At 37.1% G+C, this 25,076-nt stretch overlaps 1 protein-coding gene across 5 annotated transcripts in view; it reads right to left on the reverse strand.

The window, feature by feature from the left end:
* Spag17 (sperm associated antigen 17) overlaps positions 1 to 25,076 on the reverse strand; it is a 221,680-nt gene that overhangs the window by 71,425 nt on the left and 125,179 nt on the right. For all 5 annotated transcript variants that reach the window (XM_048814580.1, XM_048814581.1, XM_048814579.1 and 2 more), the window contains 9 exons: positions 23,804 to 23,925; positions 20,194 to 20,436; positions 18,933 to 19,044; positions 17,858 to 18,013; positions 14,365 to 14,478; positions 11,754 to 11,929; positions 8,491 to 8,608; positions 5,450 to 5,628; positions 3,603 to 3,762 (listed from right to left, as the gene is read on the reverse strand). In XM_048814580.1, the coding sequence (XP_048670537.1) occupies positions 3,603 to 3,762; positions 5,450 to 5,628; positions 8,491 to 8,608; positions 11,754 to 11,929; positions 14,365 to 14,478; positions 17,858 to 18,013; positions 18,933 to 19,044; positions 20,194 to 20,436; positions 23,804 to 23,925 (1,380 nt within the window). The remainder of the gene's footprint in view (positions 1 to 3,602; positions 3,763 to 5,449; positions 5,629 to 8,490; positions 8,609 to 11,753; positions 11,930 to 14,364; positions 14,479 to 17,857; positions 18,014 to 18,932; positions 19,045 to 20,193; positions 20,437 to 23,803; positions 23,926 to 25,076) is intronic.

Below are 25,076 nucleotides of genomic sequence, written 5' to 3' on the forward strand. Positions count from 1 at the left end.
TTCTGCCTTTTGTTTATTCCTCTAATAAATAATAGTTACAGAAGAATTTTTATACAACAGCTATTTAAGAAAAATTTTTGTAAAGCTCAAAATTCCTTCTTTGGATAAATCTGGTACAGAAGCACAGTATGGAGAAGAGCCATAAACAGGATGTTCTTGTTGAGGATATGGCCATTGAGTATTTCCACTCTGCCTACACCTCTTCTTCCCACCTTGCTAACCCTGTTGTACCCTCCCTCACACCATGTATACTTCATGAAGCACAATTTGAAAACCATTGGTCTATATAGCTTATCAGATAGAAGGAAAATGTAAAAAATGACAACCTTCAATAGAAGCTGTGTCATCTATATAACACAACTTCTTTTAAGTCTGATATAAATGTCAAAATAATTTTGTACAAACTCATTATTCTAATGCAATGAAGAACATGTGAAAAGTTAATAATTTTAGATATGCTGAATGCCTGTTGTTTTTCATGGCTAGGACCCAAGTTACTTCATTTTGGAAAATTTTAACAGGATAAATATTTTGAATATATTTAACCTAGATAATGGTATAAGAAAAGAAAATCATAATATTCAATTCTAAATAAATTTAACTCAAAGAGAGTTCTCAAGAGGATTCTGTAGACAATTTTAAAATTTATGGCCATTGCTCACACATTTGAACCTTCATTTTCGCATGTTCAGCGTATGTCATAAGGCATACGACTTGAAAATTCATATATTATATGATGGAAGTAAATTTTAATTTTATGTTTAAATATGTAAGTACAGATTCTAAATTAATTTTTGTAATCTGATTTTGTGTTGATATTGGTATCCTGAAAGGGACACCAAAAATGTTTTCAGAAGCCAAGCAGGAAAAATTAAAAGAAAAATAAAACTAAACTAAACTAAACTCGTAATCCACAATCATTTTCTATTGTCAGCAAAGCTATGTGTTGGTTGAATGCACACAAAATTCTCCCCTTCACTTCATCATCTTCTGTGTAACAATGGGCTAAATGCACAGGTCCAGCCCTTCCAGAGACCAGCAGTTACTTGCATGGGGTAAGTTCTACTTTATCTATGAATTTTATATCACACATCATCAGGGTCAGATTATTCTAAGTGTTACAAGAGAGCGTGTACTTACATTGGCACAAAGTTTGCACTGATCGCAATTTGAAGGCTGTTCTATACATGGAATTCTCAATATTATTAAGAATATCTGTAAAGAAAGCATGAAATATCATGGAAAAAGGAGTTTCACGATATAAAAACCATGTCCCAGAAAGGAATGTTAAAGATCATGTAACCATATATTATTTTGCAGGTGAAAAAATTAAAATGAAGAACTCTCCTTTCTACCTGAAAACAAAAAATAAGGGACTTATAGTATCCTATGGCTGCAAGTGACCCTAAAGAGTACTCTGCAAATCCACCAAAAAAGGAGTCCATCAAAAAGTGGGGCGTCAGCTCACTTTTTATATAAGAAGGCAAAGGCCTTGTGAAGCAAGACATACACACACACACACACAAAAAAAAAAAAAACCACCTATATATAGTATTTATAGCCATCTGATACTTTCGAAAGGGGCCAAAAAGGTACACTGATACATTGTTGATATGTTGATAGAACTGAAAAATAGTACAACCACTGTGGAAAGCAATGTGGAGATTTCTCAAAACACTAGGAATGGAACCACCATATGACCAAACTACACCACTCCCTGGTTTTTATCCAACAGAACTAAAATCAAAATACTATAATGAAACAGCACAATTCACAATAGCCAAATTATGAAACCAGTCTAGATGCCTGTCAATACATGAATGGATCAAGAAACTGTGGTATACATACACAATGGAGTTTTACTCAGTCATAAAGAAGAATAAAACAATGGCATTTGCTGGTAAATGAATAGAAATGGAAAACTAAATGCTAAGTGAAATAAGCCAGATTCAGAAAATCAAGGGTTGCATGTTTTCTCTTATATGTGGAAGCTAGAGCCAAATAGGAGAAAGGCAGTGATGGGGGTGATCAGACATCATAAACATATATGGAAAATCAGTGGAGTAGAAGATAGAGAATGAGAGGGAGGGAGGGAGGAAGGATGGGGAAGGGAGAAAATATGAAATAAAACTAACAGAATTATGTTCTATGCAAATGTGAAAGTACCAAAGGGAATTTTACTTTTATGTATATGTAAAAAAAATGTAGAAAGTACCAATCAAGAATAAATAAATAAAGGAGTGAAAGGAAAACCACTAGAGCTGGGGAATGAGAATGGGGGCGGGGGTGGGGAGAGGGGAAGAAAAGCCAGGTGGGGCAATGGGGGATTGAAATCAAATTCCTTGAATGTGTGATTTTGTCAAAATGGACCCAACCACTATGTATAACTATAATGCTGTAATGATAATAAAAAAACTATGTAGAATATAAACTCAACTTTGCCACTATATTCCAGTTTTATTTGTACACATATTTTTATGCATAAGTAAAAATGACCAAAAGTTGTCTCAAGTAAAAAAAAATAAATAAATAAATAAAATAAAATAAAATAAATAACTAAATTTAAAAAAATAAAATCAATTATAAAAGCAAACTAGAAACAGATTTGGAAAGGTTGGAAGAAGTTTAAATAAGTTGAAAGTCAAAGGAAGAGCTATAATAGAAATTAGGTAATACTTAGACCTAAAAAATAATTAAAATACTAAATATTTGTGAAAAGTCACAAAATAAATGAAAACCCAACAAGCATCTCTAAATGTTTAACCTTACTGGTAATCAAATAAATGCAGATTAGCATAATAATTAAATACATTGATTATTAGTAAGGTTGAGTGAGGTTAAAATGATGATAATATCTATCATTGCAAGGATATGAGGAAGTAGATATTTCCCTATTATCCTTGTGGTAGGCACATACATGAGGAATACTTGTCAGGACAGCTATCTTGTGATTTCAATTATGTCAGACTTGGTGGCTTACTCAACAGTTATCCACCTTCTTTTCCCCCATTTTAGTCATGCTCTTCTCCTGACACAAGGGCAAAAAATGTCAGACACTTTTTTTCTCGCTCTAGATCCACAGCCAGGTCTAGTCAATGAAATGCAAGAGGAGGTCTACTGGGCATCAGGTGGTCTGGAAATATTTTCCTCTATAATGAAGAGAGACATTATGAAGGGAGTACATGTATTCACTCTCTCTTCTACCTGGAAGTTGCCATATGAGGACTATATGCTGGAACTGCTGTGCCATCTTGTGATGATGAGGAAAGGCAAAGAGCAAACCAGATGTGCTGCTCAGAATTTTGACACCCCTGACCTTCTCAATCAACCCTTAAGTAGCAGCCCAGGTGGTATCGCTAATGTTGTGTATGAGTATATAATGGCATAGGAAAAATTTCATTTTTTATTATTAAGAGAAAAGAGCAGTTCATGAAACTATATATAATTCTGCTATTACAATAAAAATTAACTGTATGTATATGTATATATGTGAATATATTCATAGCAAAGGTAAGAATTATTATGCTAATGATATTGAACACTTATTAAACATCTTCAGACTATATTAAAACCAGTATCAATTGAGAAGCTTTTATTGTCACCTTTCTTTGTGATGGCAATCTCAGAGGGAGGTATTTCTGATTTTTGTTGAGAAGGTGATTCCCTCAACTCTCCGTTATGAAGGCTGGTAGGCATTTCAGGAGAAGAATAAACACGACCTGAATCAGGACTACTGCACACAGTGCCATCTGCAAAGAGGATCTGAAGGGAGAACGAGAGTGCTCAGCATTCTCAGAAGCAAAAAAGAGGTTAGTTAGCAATAAACATTCTGTGTCCAACTGAAATAGGTTCAAAATAATCCAAAGAAGAAAGGCTGATGGTACGCCTCCAGACTCAGCATCACAAAGAATGTTACAAAAGGGTAGATTTAGAGCTCCAAGATAACAGCTTAATAATCAGCATGATAATAGGATTTTCTATTTTCCTTTTACCTTCTGGTTGGTTTCTTTTCACTTTCCATTTTTTGTTGATTTAGGTTTTTTTGCCCTATTCTTCACTCTTTCCCTATACATCTCAAATTTTCAAGTGAGTATATTTAAAGATATATATGTACTTACATGTGTAGTTTTTACTAATATCTACTTAGTATGTATGATATTTCTAGGGTACTACAGATACATCTTTCTATCAGTATCAGTATGGATAACCTCCCAATGAATATGACAAGAAAATCAAATGTGTATCAGGTTCTTATTTTTTTTTTATAGGTAACTGGTTCCCTTCAGGAGGTTTTAAAGCTTTTCTTTCTGTGCAGTCTTAAAATTGCATGATGACATATTTATGATCTTTTAAAGATTGATTAGTGTCAGTCCTGATTGGCACTTGGTGGATCTATGTAAACTGAAGTATTTTTTTAAGTGTTGAGGAAATTTCTAATGTTGTTTTTTTTTTCATTATTTCCCCCCTTTATTCAATTTTTTTCTTCTAGAAATTCTACTACATATATCCCTTTTCCACATCTTTTTTTTCCAATCTTCCTCATAACCCACCCCTTACTCCTTGATCTTTCACAATTATTTTTCATTTATAAGCACTCTTTTTATCCCCATAGGATTTTTAAGTTGCTATTTTGTTGAGAAATTATTATTCTCTCAAGTCTCTGCCTATGTTAATTAATTTTTGTTGTTTAAGTATTTATTCTTATATTTGGGTGATTTTATAAATTATTGAAATTTATGCTTTATTTTCATGAGGTTGGTTTCCCTCCAGGTTGATAATTCCTAGGTATACGGTCTCAGTTCTCATTGGAAATCACTTGTCAATTCTTGGTGGGGTAGTGTTTGTTTTCAGGAACTCCACCCTTGTGATCACTGTGGTAGGGCGGGACAGGGATCATGGCTTCTTAGTCTCATGTTCCCAACCTCCAGATAGTAATAAGTGCCTTGACTGGTAACCTGCAGAACTGCCCTGATTTTCTGAATCCAGAGGTAGAATATATGTTCGAACTCTCATGCTGATTTTTACAGTTTTTCTCTCGTACATGCTTTAAACTTGGTTCTTGTTTCTCCATCAATCTGATCTGATCTGACTTGCATTTTCTAGGAATTTTCCAAATATTCTGATCTAATGGTGATACATTTTGTTATTCTTTAATACTTTCATGGATTTATTACCTAAAAGCATTTTTCCATTACTTTCAGGTGACTTGAGAGGGAAAGGAGGTACACACTATGTTCAGTCTGCAATCTTAGATCATGCACAGAAATGGCAAGTGTACTTGTCGATTGTTTTGTCTAGATGGTGTTTTCTTCCTTGAACTAATCTACTATTTATTTCTTGTTTTAAGGTGTCATTCTATTCTATTTGTTCTCTTCCCTGCTAGAGTACTTTTCCTTACTTGTAGTCTTTGACTTTGCAGTAGAATAGTTTGTACAATATATTCTTTTACCTGTGTGGATCCATCCAACATATACTTGACAACCGTGCCTTGACTGGTGATAACTCTTGATACCTCCTGGTCCACAGGTGGCATCACTGTCCTGTAGAACTGAGAGTGCTTCAACTTCTCTGGGTAACTCTGACGGATCATGATGTTCCAGGTGGGCTCCTCAGCTACAACATGCTGATCTTAAAAAAAAAAAAGAGAAAGAAAAATAAAAAGATTAAAAGCTACTCTGCAAACTGGGCAATGCTGGGAGGCTAGGAGTTATTTTCTTACTTAACTGTTTTCATTCTTTTGTCTGCATCTGAATAATAGTGCAGTTTCCATTCCGTGACAGATGGCCCAGAGAACTGGTTCCTCAGTGACCTTGTTGCACTTAATTGTAGTGAATAAGGTCATCTGTAAATTCGTGATAGGTACCTTCTCTGTGAATAAGCCATTCTCTGTAAGGAAGCCCAGAACATCTCAGGGCAAAATTATGAAGGAAGGAGAGTTTTGCTATATTGGGTGTTTTCATTTTCTCTCTTTTGGTGCTTTTCTTTCTCCTTTGAGTAAATACACAGTGGGTACACACTGCTACCATGGTGTTGCCTGGTTGCTCAGAAGCCCAGGGAATTCCCTCACTTATGTCCTTCCCAAGTCACCCATCATCTTTCAAATTTAACACAATCCCCTCACCTTTCACCAGACCCAGGTTCCTCTCAGTGTTCTGCTGTTGGCGAACAAGGAGGAAAGCACCTAATATGCTTCTTCAAAAAGAAAGTACTAGCTGGGCACAGTGGTGCACACCTGTAACCTCACTGGCTCTGGAGGCTGAGGCAAAGTTCAAAGACCTCAGCAACTTACTAAGGTCCTAAGCAATTTAGTGAGAACTGTCTCAAAATAGAATATAAAAAGGGCTGGGGATGTGACTCAGTGATTAAGTGTCCCTGGGGAGGCTACTATGGAGAAATTCTGGCATATAGTGCCTTTTCTGCTTTTGCTAATTTAATAATTTCCTTTAAATTTATAATATGGTTTACTGCAGGAGTTAAGATGTAGTGATGAGATTTTAAGAACTCTATCAGGATAGTGGGGAATTATTTCACAATGAGGGCCCTTTATGACACCCCTCAAATTATAGAAGTAGTAATAGTGATAAAATAAAATATTAATTCATATTTATATATGCCAGGTGCTTGGTATTTGTGTCTTATTCAGTCCACCTCAGCAACCTTTTAGACACTTTCATTTCTCAGAGTTTTCAAGTAAAGAAATAGAGCTTGGAAAGGTTATAAGTTTTTTTGTTTGTTTGTTTGGGGGCATGAGGGATTAAACCCAGGGGTGTTTAACCACTGAGCCACATTCCTACTCCTTCTTATTTTTGATTTTGAGACAGGGTCTTGCTAAGTTGCTTAGGGCCTTGCTAAGTTGCTGAGGCTGACTTTGAACTTGTGATCCTCCTGCCTCAGCTTCCAGAGCAGCTCTGTACTCAGTTGAATCATTTCTTATACAGTAGAAACAACCACCACTACCACAAAACAACAATAACAACAACAACAAACTCTACTAACATTCAACACCCTATTTGACTTTGGAAATAATTTCTCACTGAATTCCAAAATCACCCAGGAGAGAACTCAAACCTAGGCTTTTCCTTCTGATATTCAAAGCCTGACCTTAAAGATATTGCTACTTTGGTATTTATGTTAGAGATATGTTCATACTTGAAATAGGATGTTCATGATACATGGAAGATTTTTTTAAAAGATGGCATGTTCCAGGCAGAGTTAATAACCACATGCTCTATCTTGACATGAAGCTGAGCAAACAGGGTAAATACTAAAAGTAATACAAAAGACAGATGTGACAGGCATAAAGCTGGGATTTTATAATAGGATCAAACAAAGAAACACACCCTGGAACTTAGAAATGATATCCTTCCCAGTATACTTATTGTATCTCAGACTGTGGAAGACCCACTGAGCCCAGTGGGTCCCATCTTGGAAAATCTGCACCACGAGGGATTCTTAGAAATAGATCAGGGTTACATGGTCTATTTTTAATAACTCAGAAGGCCTAATGAAAAGCAAAATTAAGACAAATTAGATTAACTACATATAACTAAATATATTTTTAGTTGGTGAAACAAATAAAACATTACTTTTAAAAAAAATAAGTTGATGTTTTTCTTTGATAGATATACTTTGCAAATGTGTTGTACCAAAAGGAATTAAAATTAAAGAGAATGTGTGGCTGTGAAAAAATAAATAAGCATTGGTATAATCTAATGTTTATCAGATGAAGAAACATGGTTCAGAGACAGTACGTGATTTAAATAATCATGTAGTGAGTTCATGCCAGGGCCAGCTTTGGAACTCAAGTCCTAGTTTGGTGCAGCCTTTGCTGAATCTCCTACTTCTACAGCAGTGGTTCTCCATTTAAATTATATTCAAAATCAATTGCCAGTGTGTTACCCCATCAGGTTAATTAAAGAAATCCTACTTGTACTTAGTTGCTCATCTGAATAGGTGAGAAGCCATGTATAGAACCAACAGAAATAACAGAATATATAAGTTATATTCTGATACTTGGGAATCAAGCCTGGCTTTCTTCATTGATTTAATGTGCACCCATCTCAATCTACTTTGTGTTCACTGTCCTTTGTTTTGGTGAACTACAATGTGCTGTACCTATGGCCCTCTGGGGAGGCATAAAATCAGGTCCTCCTAGGAGCTGTTAGGAGCACTGGCTTTGCCACCTAGAAATTGGGCAAGTTACTGATCCTCCTAAATCCTTAATGCCTTTATTTTGTAAAATGGAGTTATTAGTACTTAGATCATAATATTTGTATTTTTCCATATATATTTCAAATACTCAGGCAGAATTCAGTCATAGTAAATGTTTGAAAATGATCATCATTATTATTCTCATTATTTTAAAATATTAATCTATTGCTCATTTGCAACAAAAGGTAGTGATAGGAAAATAGACACTTTTAAATGCTAATATGTTTTCTATAAGATGCTGGCTCCCTGCCTCCCTGCCCCACCCCAGCTAGCACTTACCTGTAGTCTCTTGCCCAATGAAGGTCAGTAGGAGCCCACTGGGACAAGACACATTTAGGTTTTGGAAGACAGGAACATAAGGAGTCTCTTGTACAACAGGTTCTGGTTCTACTTCTTCCTGCAAATAATTTTGCATGTAAATAATTGCCTGTCATTCTTTAAATGAGCTATTACTTGTTTTGATTAAGAAAGGTCTTGGTGAGTGCTTGTGACATAACTTGTGAACAGCTAACTAGACCCTGCAATAGATCTTGAAAGGATACTGAGTCATTGCCAAGGTGAAGTTTATGTTCTTCTTGTAGAATGGCAAATAGACAGATGAGAAAATGATATGATGGTACCAAATGGCTGGCATGTCTTTCCTCGGGAAAGGGAGATATTAAAGTTAATGAAAATAATCGGGAAAGGATTTGTTATGAGTTGGACCTGGAATGTCTCTGAACAGCTCATGTGTTCAAGGCTTGGTACCCCATGCAGCGATATTCAGATGTGGGGTTTTCAAGGAGTGATTGGATCAGGAGTCCTTTGATATCATCAATTGATTGGTCTGTTGATAGGTTCATAACTGAATGGACTATTGGGAGGTGGTGAAAACTGTAGGAGGTGAGGCCTGGTTGGAGGAAGTAGGTCAATGAGGGTATACCCTGGAAGGATTTGTCTTGTCCCTGTCCTATTCCCCACTGCTTCAGGGCTGCCATGAGCTGAGAAGCTTTCTTATTCCATGTCATTTCCCCCTGATGTTCTGCTTCATGTCAGATCCAAAGCATTGACCAATTGAAAACTCTTGAAACTGTGAGCCAAAATAAATGTTTCCTCCTTTAAGTTTATTTTCCCCCCAGATATTCTGTGACAGTGATGAAAAGCTAATACAGGATTCATGGAGGAAATGGGGCTAGAAAAAGGCCTTGAATAATGCCTCCACTTGGATGTACAAGGTGTAAGGGGAATGCTATGGTCTGAATGCTGGTGTCCCTTCAAAATTTACATGTTGGAATGTAATACCCAAAGTGCAGGCCCACCATGGAGACAGGCCTTTTGGGAAATAAAGCCATCAGGGTTCTGCCTTCAGACTGGGATTAGTATCCTTATAAAAGAGGTTGAACAGAGTACCCCTCACCCTTTCTGCCAAGTGAGGACACATAGAAGGTGCCATCTATGGGACATCAAGTCTGCCCCACCTTGGTCTTGGATTTCTCAGCCTCTAGATCTCAAGCAATAAATTTCTATTATTTGTAAAATAACTCAGTCTAACATATTTTATAATAGCAGCTCAAAAAGACAAAGACAGGTGGAATGTGCAGGAACCAGCATACCTTCTGCATTTTTTAGTGTGCTTTTTATAATTAGGTGCTAAAGTTATTATGCTAATATAGTGTTTGCATTTATCTTTTTATAATGAACATGCATTGCTTTTGTAGCAAGTGAAAACACTACAAGGAAAAAAAAGATAATAAAAAGTGATTTATAAGTTAATGAGAGTTTGGGTATATGCCCTTTAAAATTCTGATAAATTCTTGGGCAGAATGTCTGAATTCTTGCTTGAGTAAATGTACAACTCCTAATGATAATCATTTCAGCTTTTCAGTTGGTTCTCTAAATACTATCTAATTGCTGGATCCATCTTTTCTAAATAGTCTTCTATTGTAGATCATTTAGATTTTTCTGCCTTTGTTTCTAATAGAGGAAAAAATATGCATGATTAGCTAAAAATTAATTAAAAACTGAAAGCAAAATTAAGAAGAAAAAGGCTTATGAAATTCTGTAGAATTAATGGCAAAACACAGACCTGCCATGTCAAATTTATCATGACACACAAAATCAATAATAATCTTCTCTAACCCTTCCATTATCATCAATTTTTAAAAATAATGAGTGAACAGATATGTGTGCTACCAAGTTTCTTTGGACTAAATTCATTTTAAATGAATTATCTGTGGTTATTCTGTTCAAAATTTGAGCTCTTGATTTAAAAAAAAAGATCAAGTCACCTGGCATGAGAAAACACATTTGGTACAGCTATGTAAAAATGGTGCAAAGGCAAATTAACATTTAAACCTTAAAAATTTTAAAGCATCAGACTGTGATATCTAGGTTCTTGAGCATTTTTCACACTTTTTTTTCCTTCTAATAAGTTGATTATTTGTACTTTTTATTTTTAGTGGTAAATATAAAGAATCAAGTAGTTTTCTTGTTGTCCCTCTTTTATGGCTCTCCTTTGATAGAATTTTGGTCTGTATTCCATTAGCAAAATGTTTAAAATTAAAGCCTATGTGTGTGTTTGTGTGTGTGTGTGTGCATGTGTGTCCTATGATGAAGGGCTGGGGTTAGAAGGTCGGCTACCCTTTAACCAGCAATGGGCTGTCCCTTAGTCTGGATGAATTCTCAGCACACCAGTGTCTAAGTCCAAGTCTAACAAATGGAATTGTTGCTGTTGCTTAGTTAGACACAGATCTGTGTCTTCTGATTGTTATTTATCTCCAAAGAGCTCTATAAAGTAATAAATGTAGGAAACAGAAGGAATTTATCTAACAAAAGCAAAGACCACAGTGAGGAAAAGACTGAGTTAAGTTGTTCAGAGCTCAGAATTAAGAATCCGAGTCAGTTTTTGTAGGAGAATGTCTCCTAAAGTGAGACTACCTAGTAAGGTGAATGGCTATTTGTCCCAACTTTTTGTGGCAAATTCTTATAGTTGAAACTATGAGGAATAACAATGTGTCTCTCCAATAAAAAGTATACATACTATGTTTTAGTCATCTTTTTAATTGCTGTGACCAGAAGACCTGACAAGCACAATGTAGAGGGAAAAAAGTTTATTTTGGCTCATGGTATCAGAGGTCTCTGTCCGTCCATGGCTGACTCTACAGCTTTGGGCCCAAGGTGAGGCAGAACATCATAAGTGAAAGAACATGGCAGAGGAAAGCAGTTCAGGACATGTCAACCAGGAAGCAGAGACATCTTTGCTCATCAGAGACAAAATATAAACCCCAGAGGCATGCCCACCTCCTCCAGGCACACACAACCTGCCCACAGTTACTACCCAGTGAATCTGTATTGATGGATTAATCCATGGGTTAGGTCACACCTCTCAATGTAATCAGTTCACCTCTGGAAATTCTTGCAATGTCTCAGACATGAGCTTTTGGGGGACACCTCCTACACAAACCATAACACACTATGATAACACCACTGACAGAAGTAAGGGTTTTTAAAAAGTTAACATTGAGGCCGAAACAATTTGGGAATCTGTGCCAAGATTCATTTACCTTTTTCTCTTCTTCTTTTGGGTGCTCTTCCTCCTTAATGGATTCTCTGGCTTTTTCCTTGGTTTTTGCTTTCCCTTTTACTTTACCCTGAGGAATGTTTACTATAACAGGAATCACCGTTGTAGTGAGTGCTGAAGGGATATTCAACATTATATCCAAATTGGGATCCTTTTCTTCTATAAACAGGAAAAGCAAAAAAAAAACCAAAATAATTGAACATTCATATTTGATATGCTTGTTAAATTTTAACACATCTAAAAATTTTACACAAGTTGGCAGCAATTTTTGCCTTTTTAGTTGTATGTATTTCATAGGGGTGATATTCACTTAAAAATCAGGATTATAGTTAGAAAATTAGAAAGATTTTATGCTTTAGTATGCTTGATTGAGCCATTATTTCTTGCTCTCACATCTACAGCATAAACTCTTTAATGATACAGCACTACACTTCCATTCATTTATTTGATAAATGAAGCACACTAAGTTCTTGTTAGTCAGCTTTTTGTCACTGTGACCAAAATAACTGAAAAGGTCAACATAAAAGAGGAAAAACTTGGAGCTCATGGTTTCAGAGGCTGAGTCCATGTCTGGCTGACCCCATTGCTCTGGGCCTGAGGTGAGGCAGAACATCATGGCGGAAGGGCATGACTGAGGAAAGCTGGTCAGGTCATAGCAGCCAGGAAGCAGACAGAAAAAGAGGGGAATAGGCCAGGTGTAGATATAGTCCAGGTGATGCCCCCATGAGCTACTTCTCCCAGCCACGCCCCACCTGCCTACAGTTACCATCCAGTGGCTCACTTGAATTATCAATCCACCAAGTGGATTAATTCAACGATGAGATTGCAGCTCTCATAACCTAATCATTTCACCTCTGAACGTTGTTGCATTGCCTGACATATGGGCTTTTGGGGGACGTTGCTAGATCCAAACCATAACAGATCTGAACTCAAATAGCAGAATATAAGGACATATTAAATAGGAATATAATAAATGGTACAAACAAGGGAATCCAGAAAAGAAATGGATTATTTCTGGCTGAGACAATAAATGAAGTTTTCTTGCACTAGATCTATTTTTTCTGTGTTTTAAGAGATTGTTGTTAGGGGGCTGGGGTTGTGGCTCAGTGGTAGAGTGCTCGCCTAGCATGCATGGGGCACTGAGTTCTATCCTCAGCACCCCATAAAGATAAAATACAGATATTGTGTCCACCTAAAATTAAAAGTAAATAAATTTTTTAAAAAAGAGACTGTTGTAATCCTGAAATGAGAATTGCTGAAGAATACTGTGTGGAGCTCCAGAGCATTCGTTTCATCCTGAACTCTGTTCTTTTCTAGGTTCCAGGACACCACTCCCTAGATCTTGCACTTCTTTGTCAATTTTTCCTCAGTCTTCTTTACTGACTCTTCCTTTTTGTCAACCCTTTAAATGTTTTTAGGTCCTAAGATTTATTATGTTCTCAACTCTGGCAGCTCATAATAATTAATTACTTATGAAATTTTTTAAAAAGATGCTAAGACCCTACTTGACCTACTGAACCACACTCAGAAAATTAGGCCCAAGTAATTCTATTTGTGAAGCATTCCATGTGATTGTGATACGCAGCCGGTGATGACAGCTTTCATTATATATATTAAATATGTATGATTTTATTCACCACTGGGGCTCCAAGTGCCGTCTACATGATATTGACTCCAGAATTTCTATCTCAAAGCATAACCTTCATTCCCAGTTCCAGATCCACATTCCTAGCTGCTTTTAGACATCTCCTGGTCATGGCACTAGAGACATTTCAAATTCCATCAACAAACAAGATTAGAATGATCCCTGGGAATGTTGTCCCTACAGAAAAATAACTACATAGTAAGGTGCATGGCTATCTGTCCTAACACATAGTTTTAAGGCTATATAAAATAGGAATTAGCTCTTGATTCTGTAATGCTTTTTTAAAAATATGTTTCGGTTAGATCCCTTTAAAATGCATGAAAACCCACAGATTTCCTAATTGGTTCTTGTAAAATGACATGCCATTTTGTGGTTTGAAAGGAAATAGTTTCCAGTTGGAGAATTTGTTTATTGAAAGTAGGGAAGAGAAATCCTTCAAGATGTCCAATGAATGACTCCTTTAAGACTAATGTCCTGAAACACACTGAGCAGCTCCACAGCACAGGATTCATAAAAAATATTATTCTGTAGAAACCAAGAGGATTCCTTGGGAAATCATGCTTTTTTTGGCACCAACTAATAGAAGTATTTTCATGGGCTAGTTAACAAAGATAATTGGAATATGTGAATGTGTGTGTGTGTGTGTGTGTACGTATAATCTTACATGTATATTCATGATTATATGAAAGATTATACACACAATAAATGGTATTTAAAAGCCCAAACATTGTTATTTGCTATAGATGAAAGATTATATATGTACGCATATACTTATGTATACCTACACATATACGTATATAATGCACACATACACAACTATATCTCCACCTTGAGCAAAACTATGAGGAAGCATTAAATCAGAGCAGATTTATTGGCAAATGTGCAATCTGAGGGTGGGAAGGGATCCCTGACCATGGGGCACATATCCCTTCTGTTATATTTATTTCACCTGGTGCCATTCCACTTGATCCATAGTAACTTATTGAGAGGCAGATTCCATTTTCTAAGGTGGCAGAAAAGGATCCGAACTTGCTGACAGCCATATTCTCTTTCCGTGATACTTCTAAAAGGCAAAATAAAATGAAGGACATTTTCATTTTATTCAAGAAATGTAAGCAAAACACAGCAGGAAGCCTGGGGATGGAGGTCTTAACTATTCTACCCACAGTCAGCTTAAAAATAGTTGGGATAGCCCCTACCTTGTACTAAGGATGTCAGAGGAAAACAAATTTATGAGGATGAGAACAGGACACTCTCGTTTTAAGGACTCTAGGTTAAAATGAAAAGAGAATATAAACTGATTAATGGCATAGCCATAAGAATTTTATTGATCTGAATTTTATTGATCCAGGGAAATCTCTGTAATTTCTGCTCAATTTTGCTATGAACTGAAAACTGTTCTTTAAAAAAAATGTATATTTTAAAAAGATCATGCTTAGTGTCAATCAGGGTACAGGGAAATAGGCCTTTGTATTTAGTATTAATAAGATGTATTGGTAGAGACCTGAGGACAAGTGCTTTAAAACAAACCATTTCGGAGAACTAAGGGAAAGAGAGAGGAATATTGGTCATTAAAAAAAATGAACAGAACACATACTCAGTAAAATATAAATTATGGAAGTAGTAAACATTTGAATTTTTTAAACACATGACGATATTTTTAAAATCATTTTTTGGAATTTAAAACATGCTGCCCCAATCAAACCATTCAGTGTTTGGTGGATGAGTTGAAGGGGAGGATGGTCATTTTTGAGATTCAACTGAGTTTCTTAGGAAATTGAGTGAAAAGAGTATCTGAGAGCCCAGAACAACAACCATTCAAACAGAAGGAAGTCGTGAAGAAGACATAGGTGTCATAGAGGATAAAGTTTTGCAAATCGTGCATTACGAAAGGAAAACAGGAACAAAGGAAGGAGAAAGCAATTAAATTAAAAACCAAAGAACACTGCCCTTGCCTGAAGCAGGAGCTTGATTCTCAGGTTACAAGGACTATCAAATTCTAATCCAGAAGTTAGTTACAAGACAGCACAGGAGCAACCCAGAATGATAAGGAGAGAAGAATGAGAACCCCTGTGAGCATCCAAGATATCACTGGAGATGCCCAGGGAGAAAGAAGCATTGAGAGGGGTGCTCCTGCGTGCCTTCTGAGGAAAAGACCAATCAATCAATCAATCAATCAATCAATAAAAAAAACCAAATAATAACTAAACCTTTATAAAATGGAAAAGAAGAAAGCAAGCAGTGGTGAGCAATTGCCACTATTCTTCAGCCCCGCCCCATGTTCCTCCCTGTCTGCTGTTGGACAGTTTCATCTAGATTAGACAGCAACAAATTTTTTTCTGAAAATGGCCAGACAGTAAATATTTTAGATTTTGTGGGCTACACAGAGTCTTTATCACACATTCTTTCCTTTTTTGGTATGTTCTTTTTTGGGGGGGTGGGGGTAGGGGTATTGAAGATTGAACCCAGGGGCTCTTAACCACTGAGACATATCCCCAGCCCTTTTCATTTTTTTTTTTTTAATTTCAAGACGGGGTCTCACTAAGTTGCTTACAGTCTTACTAAATTGCTGAGGCTGGCTTTGAATTTGAGATCTTCCTGCCTCAGCCTCCTGAGCTACGGGGATTACAGGCATACACCAGCACACCTGGCTCTGTACATTCATTTTTGTAACAACACTTTACAAATGTAGAAACTATTCTTAGTTCATAGGCCACATAAAAACAGATTGTGGGTCAAATATGGGCCAAAGACTCTAGAAAAGAATTAAAGCTTTTTTTTTTTTTTGAAGTGCAAAAAGATAATCTCAGAATGGAATGTTTAATATTAGAACTAAAAATTGGATATTATTTAAGTATGCAAAAAATGATTAAATTTATATTAATGCATGTACAAATATATTTATTTATTTTGATAGAAATCTGATGATATGTAAAATATGAAAATGCTTAAATAAACTATATGTGTATACCAAGGAAATATTATTAAATCACTAAAGAATCTTGTTTTCAAAGACTATTCAGTGAATAGGAAAATGCTCATGATGATAAAATAAGAGAGAAATACATTATGAACAGTGGCTATCACTGTGGTGGCAGAATTATACACAACTCTCATCAACATATTTTATATCAGCTAAGACAAAGGAAAATAATTTTTAAAATTCTCTGCCAAATTCCTGGGTACATTCATACTTGCCAAACATTGTGTTCTTATCTTGGGTTTAGAAAATGTCATTATAAGAAAACTTAAAAGAAAGATTTAGTAACTGATACCATCACTAATTGGACTTGAAAACATTTTAATAATTAATTTATCTCCTTTTTCAAGTATGATCCACATTACTTTGGAAAAGAAGTGATTAATTTCCCCAGGTGGGAGAGCCTGGAGATGTTAAATGGTGCAACCAGGAAGTTTCATGATGTTTAGTTAGTGAACATCTACCTGTACCTCTCATTCCAAGTACATAATGACTCTCATGACTAAATTTGATTTTTCCCTTGTCCTTGAAACTTAGGAAATTTGGTAGTATTAGAGAGAACTAAGTGATAGAACATAAAAAGCAACTCCATTGTTTCCAGTGAATCCTGGAGAGAAGGCAACTTCGGTAGAAGTCAATTAGTGAGGACCTGAGTCCTAGAGACTGCACTTGCTGCAAGTGCACAAACCAAAATTAAGGACAGAATGGGCAAGGTAGCCAGCCTGGGTAGATGCTGCAGGAGGACTGGATCAAGAGCTGGCTTTGCTAAGGCAGGGGAACCTAATAAGAAGCCCAGTGTAGGCAGGCTGTGTATACAACTGTTGAGAGCCATCTGTGGACTTCACTGCACACCACAGCCTAGTAAATTGGATAAACTGGTGTCTGGGAATTTCCAGTGGACATTTCCTCTGGTTGATGGCCCAGAGACATTGTGAGCCCTGTTCTGCTCAGCCTATTCCACACAGCACCAGAGATGGAGTGACCTGCTACAACCACTAGCCACACAGCCCTCTGAGGTGTGTGACCTGCCAAGATGCCAATCAACCTGCTGACTGCAATACATCACGAAGCAAGACTCCACCCTTGAAAGCTTATCCCCTGCCTTTGATGTACCCCCTTAAATAAACCAGGTTCTAATTGTTTAGCTCTAGCTCCTGGGTGAACAGCCCCCTATCAGGGGCTCCAACTTTTGAAACTATACTTTCTGACTCTTTGACTTTTGTTCTTCACTAATTATTCTAGACTTTAATTTTGCAGGAGGCTTAACCCTCTGAGCAGGAAAGAATTCCCTGGCGAGGTGCTGGCCATCCCACGATATACAATGAATATACACATTACATCAGGGGAAAATATATATAAACAGAATGGCAAAACACCTTAGATATTATCTGGTAATGCTCTGTGTTTCGATCAGGGGGTCTCAAGGATAAACTTGCACTGTTACAAAGATGCCACGGCTTACTTGTTCCCAAACTTTGTTCCTCATCTTTTTCTTCTTTCTCTTCTGAAAAATGATCCTCTTCTTGCTTTTGCTCTTTCTGAATTTCCTTCGGGTCTTTTAAATGGATTATAAAATTGTGCTTGTCCTTTATCACTTTCACTTTGATAAAAGTTGGGCCTAAGGAAGAACCACAGGACAGATTTAGGATGCCACACGAAGCTCCTTGACAAGAGGTTCAACCAGGGAGTGGAAACACCTGGGGACATCACAGTAAGAAGATGCCTAAAGGAGATCACTTCTCATATCAAATTAGAGAACAAAAACTAAGTTGGCCAAAAAAATGGATGCCTATAATGGACTTTATGATCCATCAAATGAGGTAATTAATATGAAATGGTATTGTACCTTACAAAAGTTATGAGTGTTAGTTATAGTTGCTGTTTTATAGTAGTTACAAGAATTCTCCCAACCACCCATTCTCTCTTGGTGTTCTTGATTCATTTATCTTCATCTCTGTTTTTTTTTTTTCTTTTGTAATCCAGCCTTTCTTTTCAACTTTGATTGAGCCATCTCTCAAAATTGGTAGGGTTAGGATGAAAATATTGTATTCACTATGAACCATCTGGTATTTTTATGCATTGTATGAATATGCAAATTTTAGTAAGAGCTAAAGGATCAGCACCAGACCCCCAAGCTCTGTGTTGCACAGCCCAGACCAGAAAAACGCTGTGAATTCACAATATGTGCTTGGTTTCTGAGAAAAAAAAAGTGTGCTGTAATTAATATTATTAATCACCTATTTGCTTACCTCAGTGACTAATATACTATTTACTAATCATGTGGAAGTATTTTAATATTCTAACAAGCAGGAATGGTCATATCAATGTATCTGAACCAAATTCTTGGCTGGCCTATGCCTTGCAGAATCAATTATGATGGAAGAATGTAACATCTGAAAATGTGGAATTCGGTGCACTCATGAACTACAACAGATATGTCAACACTTTCTCCCATCACACTCGGAGGTGCAAGCCCATGATTGTTTGAAATGAATTAACATCTTTCAAGCCATTAACCATCTGCTTTCAAAATGTACCTTTTTCAAACACTGTCTTTTCTACTTCAATCTGTCCTCCATCAGAAGGATATAGATAGTAGTTTGTCCCTGATATTTGGACAGGTATATCTCCCATATTGTATCCATGAAACTAGAAAAGAAAACATCACGGTTTGAGTGTAGAACTGCAATTGATTGACAACACACCTTATCTGTGTTAGCCAACTAAAGTTGCCATAAGCTTAATTTCTGCTAAACAACATGTTTGTCACTCTGTAGACTCAGAGGCGGGGGTCCATATACTCTTTAGAAACTTGCGTGGTGTTATAATGACAGGTGAATTAAAAGAAGCCTGTGGTTTTAAACTGTGTCCACTGGAGCATTATCATCACCTAGTCCTGGTCAAATCACTTTATTCTTGCCAGTGCAGTATGAGCAGAAATCTAGTCCTCATTCCCTGGCTAATTTTCTGTTTAAAGTGGACTGATTTGCTGAGAAATATTAACATTTAACACTTTAGAAGGTTAGATGCCTAAGATCTTTTTAATTAAATGTTGTCACTAAAGCTCCAGGTGATTCTGATACATGCTAAAAATCTGAGACTAACTGGTTAAGAATAAAATCTACAAATGACAGAGGCTGTTACATTTTTTTTACCTTTTTTTCTCACCAGGTTTTCTGAATAAATAGCCACTTGAAGGAGCGGAGAAGGTTTTGTAAAAGCCTATAACCCAGAACAATGGGTGCCTGCAGAGAGGTGACTGCATGTGCTCAGCAAGTCCTCTCCTCTGAGACAAAGGCAGCCTTTATGTGGCCTCATCCTAGTTGCTTATTTGCATACACCCAGATAGACACTCTGTGTCAGATTGCCATCTTTACTGCCCTTATGAATCTAGCTTCATGATACTCAAGAAAAACTGGTAGCCCCAGGGTCTTCCTATCTTGGTGAAGGCTGCAAAGAAGGTTCTAGATATAAGAAGGTGAAATACAGGTTTAAGCTCAGAGTTATGAAAGAAACCTTACCCTAGAACAATTAGAAATACTCCAAACAGACTTTGTAGAGAATTGATTTTACTAGTGGTGTGTGCCTACAATCCGAGCTACTCAGGGGGCTGAGGCAGAAGGATTGCAAGTTCAAGGCCAGCCTAGGCAATTTAGTGAGACCTCATCTCAAAATTGAAAATAAAATAAAATAAAAAGATCTGGGGGTGTGGTTTAGTGATAGAGTGTCCCTGGGTTCAATCCCCAGGACTGCCAGAAAAAATAAAAATAAAAAAGAGATTGAGAAAATTGATTTTACCAGGTAAACTCTCTCAGGTTTTGGCTCCTGGATGGGCTCCTCTGGTTCTTCTATGACACTTGTTTTTTCTTCTTTAACTTTGTCCTTGAGAGACGGTTGTTTCTTCAAAGACTTACTACTTTCATCCTTCTCTAATTTTTCCTTGCCTTTCTTTTTACCAGCTTCTTTACTCTTCTTTTCTGCTTTCTTTTCTTCCTTTAAGCGCTCCTCTTCTGCTAATCGATCTTGTTCTTCTTTCCATGCCTGAAAATATATATATTTTAAAAAATGTAACAGAATTTTTGAGACAAATGAAATATGGGTTATATTAGGGTTCATTTTGGAGAAAACTCAGCATCAATTTTGTAAGTCGTGGCTCTAGTCAATCAAACCATTGAGCTAGACACCTTGAAGTTATCCTTGATTCTATTTTCTATTTGCACTTGACTTCTGTAATACTAAATCCTGTAAAAGCTCTCTCTTCATGTCACCTTGTTCTCTCATCCTCTGTCATAATTTCCTTATTTCAGATCAGTACTATCTTTAGCCTGGACTGTTGCAGTAGCCTCTTAGCTGGTCTTCCTGTCTCCTATTCTTTGCCACATGAGACCAAATCCTCCATTTAGGTCCTAAAGATGGTTCATCTGCCACATGGCAGTCTCGATGTTCTCCTGGCACACAATATTTAAAAAACAACTGATACAACAATTTAAAAAGCATTGTAAGGCATATTGAGGCTGCCAGAAAAGTGAAGGACATGAACAAGCCCTCATTCAGTGAGGTAGGTGAGAACTGAAGACAAATTTTCCCATCCCTAACAGCCTAAAACTTGGGTTTTAATGGATCTTGGAGACTAGAGACAAAACCTGGAAGATCAGATCAGAGATCTCTGGATAAAGCTGGTATTTAAAAAGTATATATCACCTTCACTGGGTGAACTAGAAGAATTACTAGAAGACTGTGAGAAATTCTAGCCTGCCTCCTTGGCCCCAGGATTAAGCAGGGGTGGGGTGGGAGTCTTCTTAGAGAACTCCTGTCCATGAGCCTGTCCTCACAGATTGGTGGCCAAAGTGTAGATTGCCATAACACTTCATTTTTTAAAAAGTCGATTATGAGCTCACAAATGAAAATCACAAAACATGAGGAAATAAGCCACTTTGGGTTTGATGAGTCTGAAGAAACAAGCTGTGAAAGTGTAGTGTATCTACAAAGACTACCCACACTAGAATTGTAAGAGAATATAAGTTTTTAGTATGCTTAAATTAATAACAAAAAGTGTCAAAAGTAAAGTAAGAAAGGGAGCATCAAAGATGGCAAGCTGAGTGTGCCAGTCTCTTAGAAATGGAATAGAGCTTTGGAGGAGGTAGTCTCTGAACAGAGAGTGGCTGAGGGGCTTCAGAATAGATGAAAGACATTCATCTCGACATTCAGGAAGGTCAATGAATCAAAAGCAGGAAATAACAGTGGTGGGCTCAACCTGGCTCATATTGACTTGAAAGATTTTGCTGTTACATTTTTAGGAACTTTATGAGTCAGTTTCACCATAGCCATTATCAAAAAATAAATTATAGAAATGCACAGTTAACTTAAAAGAGCAAAGGCCATAAATACTCAAAACTCACCTCTTCATAATATATATATATATATATATATATATATATATATATATATATATATATATTACATTTCTCTATTATCTATGCTCTCAAGGTCATTTATGTCACTGGCATCTGTCTGTATCATGAAACACTATACTGTACGTGGTGTGCTACTCCATTGGGCTCAGCATTCAGTGAAGCCATATTGGTAGCCTCTGTGGTGGATATTTGCACTATAGATATCAGCAAATGCTACAAATTAAGGATTGATTGATTATCTATATTGAAGAAAATGATGGAGAGAATGTAGGTTAAACTTAAAAGCACGTGGTACCTGTAGCTATTATACTATAACAAGCACAAAAAATTTGAGAAAATAGTCTTCTATTATTCTAAACTATTACTTGATTCACAAGAGGTTGCTTGCATCCTGTTATTAACAAATGAGTGAGATATGCCCCTTTGTTATTTCACTTTTGTCTTGTTAACCTAAATGAAGCTATTAATCAACATTCATACTGGAATTATACTTGCTTGTCATTTGTAACCATAGGCTAGCTAAGGATACAAGAATTTAAGAAAAATCAATGAAAGTGTTCTAGAAGAATCAACTGGCTATACTGGATTTACAATAGAATATGGAATGATTTATTACTGGTAAATTGTGTGCTTTATATACAACACAACAGTAACATGTACAATAAGCTTATATATTCACAAAAAGGCACACTTTTGTTTTTCTAGAGAGTGACTGTTAAACATTTGCCAGCATACCAACATAAGTGTTTTCAAAGCAGCTAGAGAGAAAAGATGCACTGTTTATAAAAGAATGTCAAATTAAATCAAAATCAATTTATTAAGAGCCACAAAGTCAGCAAGGAAAATGTGGAACAATATCTTCAAAGTGTTAACAATATCTTGTAGAAAAAAGTTGCCCAGAATTTTATAAATGAAAACTACATTAAATGAATAGCGTCAAAATAAAGCCATTTCCCCCAGATACGTGAAAGCTGAGTTTAACAGAAAATGTGATATTATGATATAATAAGAAACAGATATTAGTTCTTCAATCCTGGATCTTGGTGTCAAGCTTTACATCCCTGCGTATTTTGGGAGTCTTAGGAGCATCTTTTATTCTAATGAGGCAACTCTTGGTGAACTCTTGAATAATTTTCAGGACTGGGTGGGAGCTGGTCACCAAAAAGATCAAACCCTGGTTAAAAGCTTAGAATGTTCACATCTCATCTTTTGACCTTCAGGGAAAAGAGATAAGCTGAAATTTGAGAAAACTTCCATGAAAAGCCCTAAACCACAGGGCATCGGGGTCTTGTGAGCTGGTGAATATATTACCATGCCAGGAGGGTGACATACCACAGCTCCAGAAGGACAGAGCCCAAACTAAACCAAACCTAACCTATAAACAAACAAAAATCCTCAGTATATTAATGTAAATGAGCTTGCAGAGCATAGAGCACACCAAAACTTCCTTATCTCAGGGGCTTATGATATAAGTCAAGGTACTTTTGAATTATTGCAAAAGCCTATATGACTTATGTAATCAAAAATTACATAAGTAATTTAGAGCTCATAAACAAATTTAGCAAAGTAGCAGGATATAAAATTAATACCCATAAATAAACTGCATTCCTATACACCAATGAATCAGCTGAAAGAGAAACCAGGAAAACTAACCCATCCACAATAGCCTCAAAAAAAAAAAAAAAGATAAAATACTTGGGAATCAATAAAATAAAAATATTAAAACAAAAAACAAACACCTTCAACAAAAAATAAGGAGTATACCGACTACAATCAAGGCACTGCCCTGGATTGTGATTATACAAAAATAAAGGTGACACAGATTCTCTGACATACTCCTCTGCTGGAGGAGAGACAATCCTTTCATTCAAATTTTAATTATTCTTGAGGGTTTAGCAACAGGGATCATTTTGTATGACTCCACACTAACTCTCCACCACAGGATAATTTTGGATTGGTGATTAATTAGTGTTGCTTATCTTTGTTTAGATTACCTTGAGAGAACCTTCTAAAATGAAAGGAATCTTTTCCTTCTCTTTCTCTTTTTCCTTCTCTTTTTCTTTTTCCTTTTCCTTTTCTTGATCTAGTATCTCTGTTTTGCTGAGCATTTTGTTACCTATAATTAGAGAAAAAGTAAACTTTTTAGTAAATCCCTTAAATAATCATAGAAGACAAGTCTCTGGGTTGGAGGTGATCTCCAATGTCATCCAATTCAACTCTCCATTCATTCATCTCTATACTCTTTCTTGCCATCTTCAGGAAGGGACATCTGAAGTGGTACAGAAATACCTGGGTGATAGAGTTAAAGCAGGTTGCAACAGGTTAGTTCAACATATGGAATCCAATAAACATAATTCATCACATCAATAGACTTAAATACAGGAATCACATGATAAAACACAAAATGAAGAAAAAGCATTTGACGAGAGGGGGGAAGATGGCGGCGAGGGGAGTGCATTGCCCCCGTGTGCTGCTTCACTGTGTGGGAGTATGACAAGTCAGGACGGCTAAAGGATATCTTGTTAGGAATTTCCAGCAATAGTGGGGTGCTCCGGAACCTGGAGGAAGGATTTCCATCGCACGAGGATCGGCTATGGGGACTCAAACTCGAGAGGTTTGTAGCACGGAGGGTAACACTGCTTATTCAGCAAATCGCCCCGCGGCTAGAGTCTGCAGCGCACGCTGGGAAACGAGGAGATAGCGACGCAGGGATACAGCGCTGCAGTTTCTGCCAGCCGTGCAAGCACCGTACTCAGGGCTGAATTCTGGGTTCGAGACGGGGAAGGAAGCGGTCCATCTCGGTTCTCCACACCGGTCAGACCACAGAGGAGGCCAGCAGCCACCATGTTGGAAAGCTGACGTCACCATACCTGTTTTCGACTGACCGCAGCTCATTCAGCCATAGAACAGGTAATTTCAGGCTGCCATTCGCCTGCGGCTTGCAGACAGATTGCTAGGGTTCAGTGCCTGGGTGCTTCTTAGAATCTGATCTTATTGGAGCGAACACCGAGCGCGGGGCGGCCGAGTTCCGGCTCCCGGAACCGTCCTGGAACCGCCCTGGCCCAGGGCCGCGGAGCCTGCGGAGGCTGCCTCTTGGACCCTGCTCCTATCAAAGCATACACCAAGCACTAAGCGGCCGAATTCCGGCTCCCGGAACTGAGCCCGCGGGGACTGCTTCTTGGAGCCTACACTTATAGGAGCTCACACCGAGCACGGAGCGGCCGAGTTCCGGCTCCCGGAACTTCCCTGGCCAGGGGCTAGGAGCCC

This window comes from Marmota marmota, unplaced genomic scaffold (assembly GCF_001458135.2).
Source record: "Marmota marmota marmota unplaced genomic scaffold, marMar, whole genome shotgun sequence".
Lineage (NCBI taxonomy): Eukaryota > Metazoa > Chordata > Mammalia > Rodentia > Sciuridae > Marmota > Marmota marmota.